Source organism: Pundamilia nyererei, unplaced genomic scaffold (genome assembly GCF_000239375.1).
Source record: "Pundamilia nyererei isolate P.nyererei 1_Seehausen unplaced genomic scaffold, PunNye1.0 scaffold00369, whole genome shotgun sequence".
Taxonomy (NCBI): domain Eukaryota; kingdom Metazoa; phylum Chordata; class Actinopteri; order Cichliformes; family Cichlidae; genus Pundamilia; species Pundamilia nyererei.
This window is the reverse complement of record NW_005187770.1, coordinates 323,444-325,392: the sequence shown is the minus strand read 5'-3', so window position 1 is coordinate 325,392 and position 1,949 is coordinate 323,444. Positions and strand designations below refer to the sequence as shown.

Here is a 1,949-nt window from a genome sequence, read left to right as displayed (position 1 = left end):
CACATGATAGGGTGGGGCTAGGTTTCACAATGAGCTCACCCAAAACCTTGGCTGATTGTGACCTACACCCTTTTTCACACCTTGGCTTGTGTGATTAGGTCATTAGAGGGTCCATTGTCCCTCTCGGAGGGACACTCCCACAGGGCTTAAATCTGTGACTCTCCACCATTTGACCATAGAACTTAAGAAGCTTCTCAGATGAGAGGTGAAACATCTTCAAGCAACTTGAAGTCCAGACGCTTTCTTTCCCAAGCTCCTTCGAATACAAAAGGATAAGAAGAGCAACTTGTCAGTCTCACTGTAAAGCATACCCTCATTTATTCTCATTTGCAATAATTATATCTGCTTTTTACAAACAAACAATGATTTTTCCACCTCAGGTAAACTTCAGTGGATGACTATGGGCTGTCCAGTGTGGTCAGCAGCGTTTTCTTCTCTCTCGAGAGCTTGTCGTATTTTCTGCCAGAAGACTCCAGTGTGTTGACCATCCTGTGGCCAGCTCAAGTAAGAGCTCCTCTTCACCAGAATCCTTATTTGGAAGTATGGAGACAGCTGCTTGGCTGGTATGTCCTCCAGAAACACCATGATCAGCACATCCTTGTGCTCATCGAACAGACGGTAGCTGAAGACATCACACGCAGATTAATCAGTGTAGAAGCTGGCGATGTCATTACATGTAAGGACAAAGAGTTGGTAACCATACCTGGCCATCTGGATTTCTTTGGAGCACCACTCACTCTGCAGGTAATTTGGGCTGATCACACAGATAGTCTTTCTGCTGCTATAGATGGCATCTGTAATGTTTTCGACAATGGGCTTACCTGTAAAAACAAAAATCTGAGACGTTAAACAAAAATCTCACACATCAAACATGTCAGCATTTTTCAAGTTTTAACCTTTTCTAGTTAAAACAGCTCTGGTGAATAACATAATGTGTAGCCTTTTCTATAAGTTAAAAAAATCTCACTTTTGAGAATAGCAGGATCTACAGTAGTGTCTAAATTCCAGTCACAGCCTTTGGAGAACAAAGAACAATTCAATAAGCTTCTGGAGTAATAACTGGTGTTGGTCTTAACTGTAATTTTTATAATTTCTGGAATCCAAGGCTTACAAAAACATCGGGAGTACAAAAACAGCTGTCTTTCTATTTTCTTTTACGCAAAACTCAACTTCATGATTTCCTTTTCCTACATGTAGGATGCTTTGACAGTTGAGCAGCACATCTAAAGTTTAATTTTAGAGGTTTAAAGATCAGTTTGTAGCTCTTGTCCAGATAGTCAGTCTAGCATTTAAACTTTGTTTTGTGGGTCATGTGTGATTGGTATTCTTGTTTGACATCATATCAACCATTTGTGTTTGCGTAAACGTAGTGTAGTAAAATTTTGAACAAAACAAAACAAAAATCGGTGGTGTGAAACCCTGATCTTTGTCATTACAAGTTTAGAGTGGCAACAATAGTGTTTAAAGGAAAGATGAGACAGCGTTTGTGTGGTAGCTCCATTAAATATAGATCTAAAAATAGAAAAATAGAAAAAAAGAGGCTAATGATAATCATATATACCTGGTTCAAAGTCTCTGTGGTGCAGACAGAGTCTCCAGCCCTGTTGACCCTCCAGCTCTGGAAGCAACTCTCCACAGACCCAAGCTTCATCATGAACATTGTAGGAGACAAAGGCATCGTAGCTGTGAGGAATACCTTTCTTCCTCCTCTTATTATCATAGAGAAAGGCCAGGAAGAGGTAATAGGTATAGGTGAGGTGTGACCTTAGGAAGTGATAGATGAAGGATGCAAGGAGAGTAAGCACAACTAGACTAGAGCTAAAAAGGAAGCAGAGCAATGCAGCATCTATCCGACAGGAGTCAAAACCAAAGTCAAGGAATTTTTTTCCCCGTTGGCTGACAGGAAACGCACAAGTGTACTGATGTGCATTAACAACCTGTGTCTGTTT

The 1,949-nt window shown here is 40.6% G+C and overlaps 1 protein-coding gene across 1 annotated transcript in view; it reads right to left on the bottom strand.

The window, feature by feature from the left end:
- Nucleotides 1-1,949, bottom strand: part of LOC102199999 (toll-like receptor 13) — a 38,147-nt gene that overhangs the window by 32,732 nt on the left and 3,466 nt on the right. The window contains exons 2-4 of the mRNA XM_013915811.1: nucleotides 1,562-1,896; nucleotides 704-821; nucleotides 376-622 (exon numbers count right to left, since the gene is read on the bottom strand). Of these exons, the coding sequence (XP_013771265.1) occupies nucleotides 388-622; nucleotides 704-821; nucleotides 1,562-1,896 (688 nt within the window). The 3' untranslated portion in view covers nucleotides 376-387. The remainder of the gene's footprint in view (nucleotides 1-375; nucleotides 623-703; nucleotides 822-1,561; nucleotides 1,897-1,949) is intronic.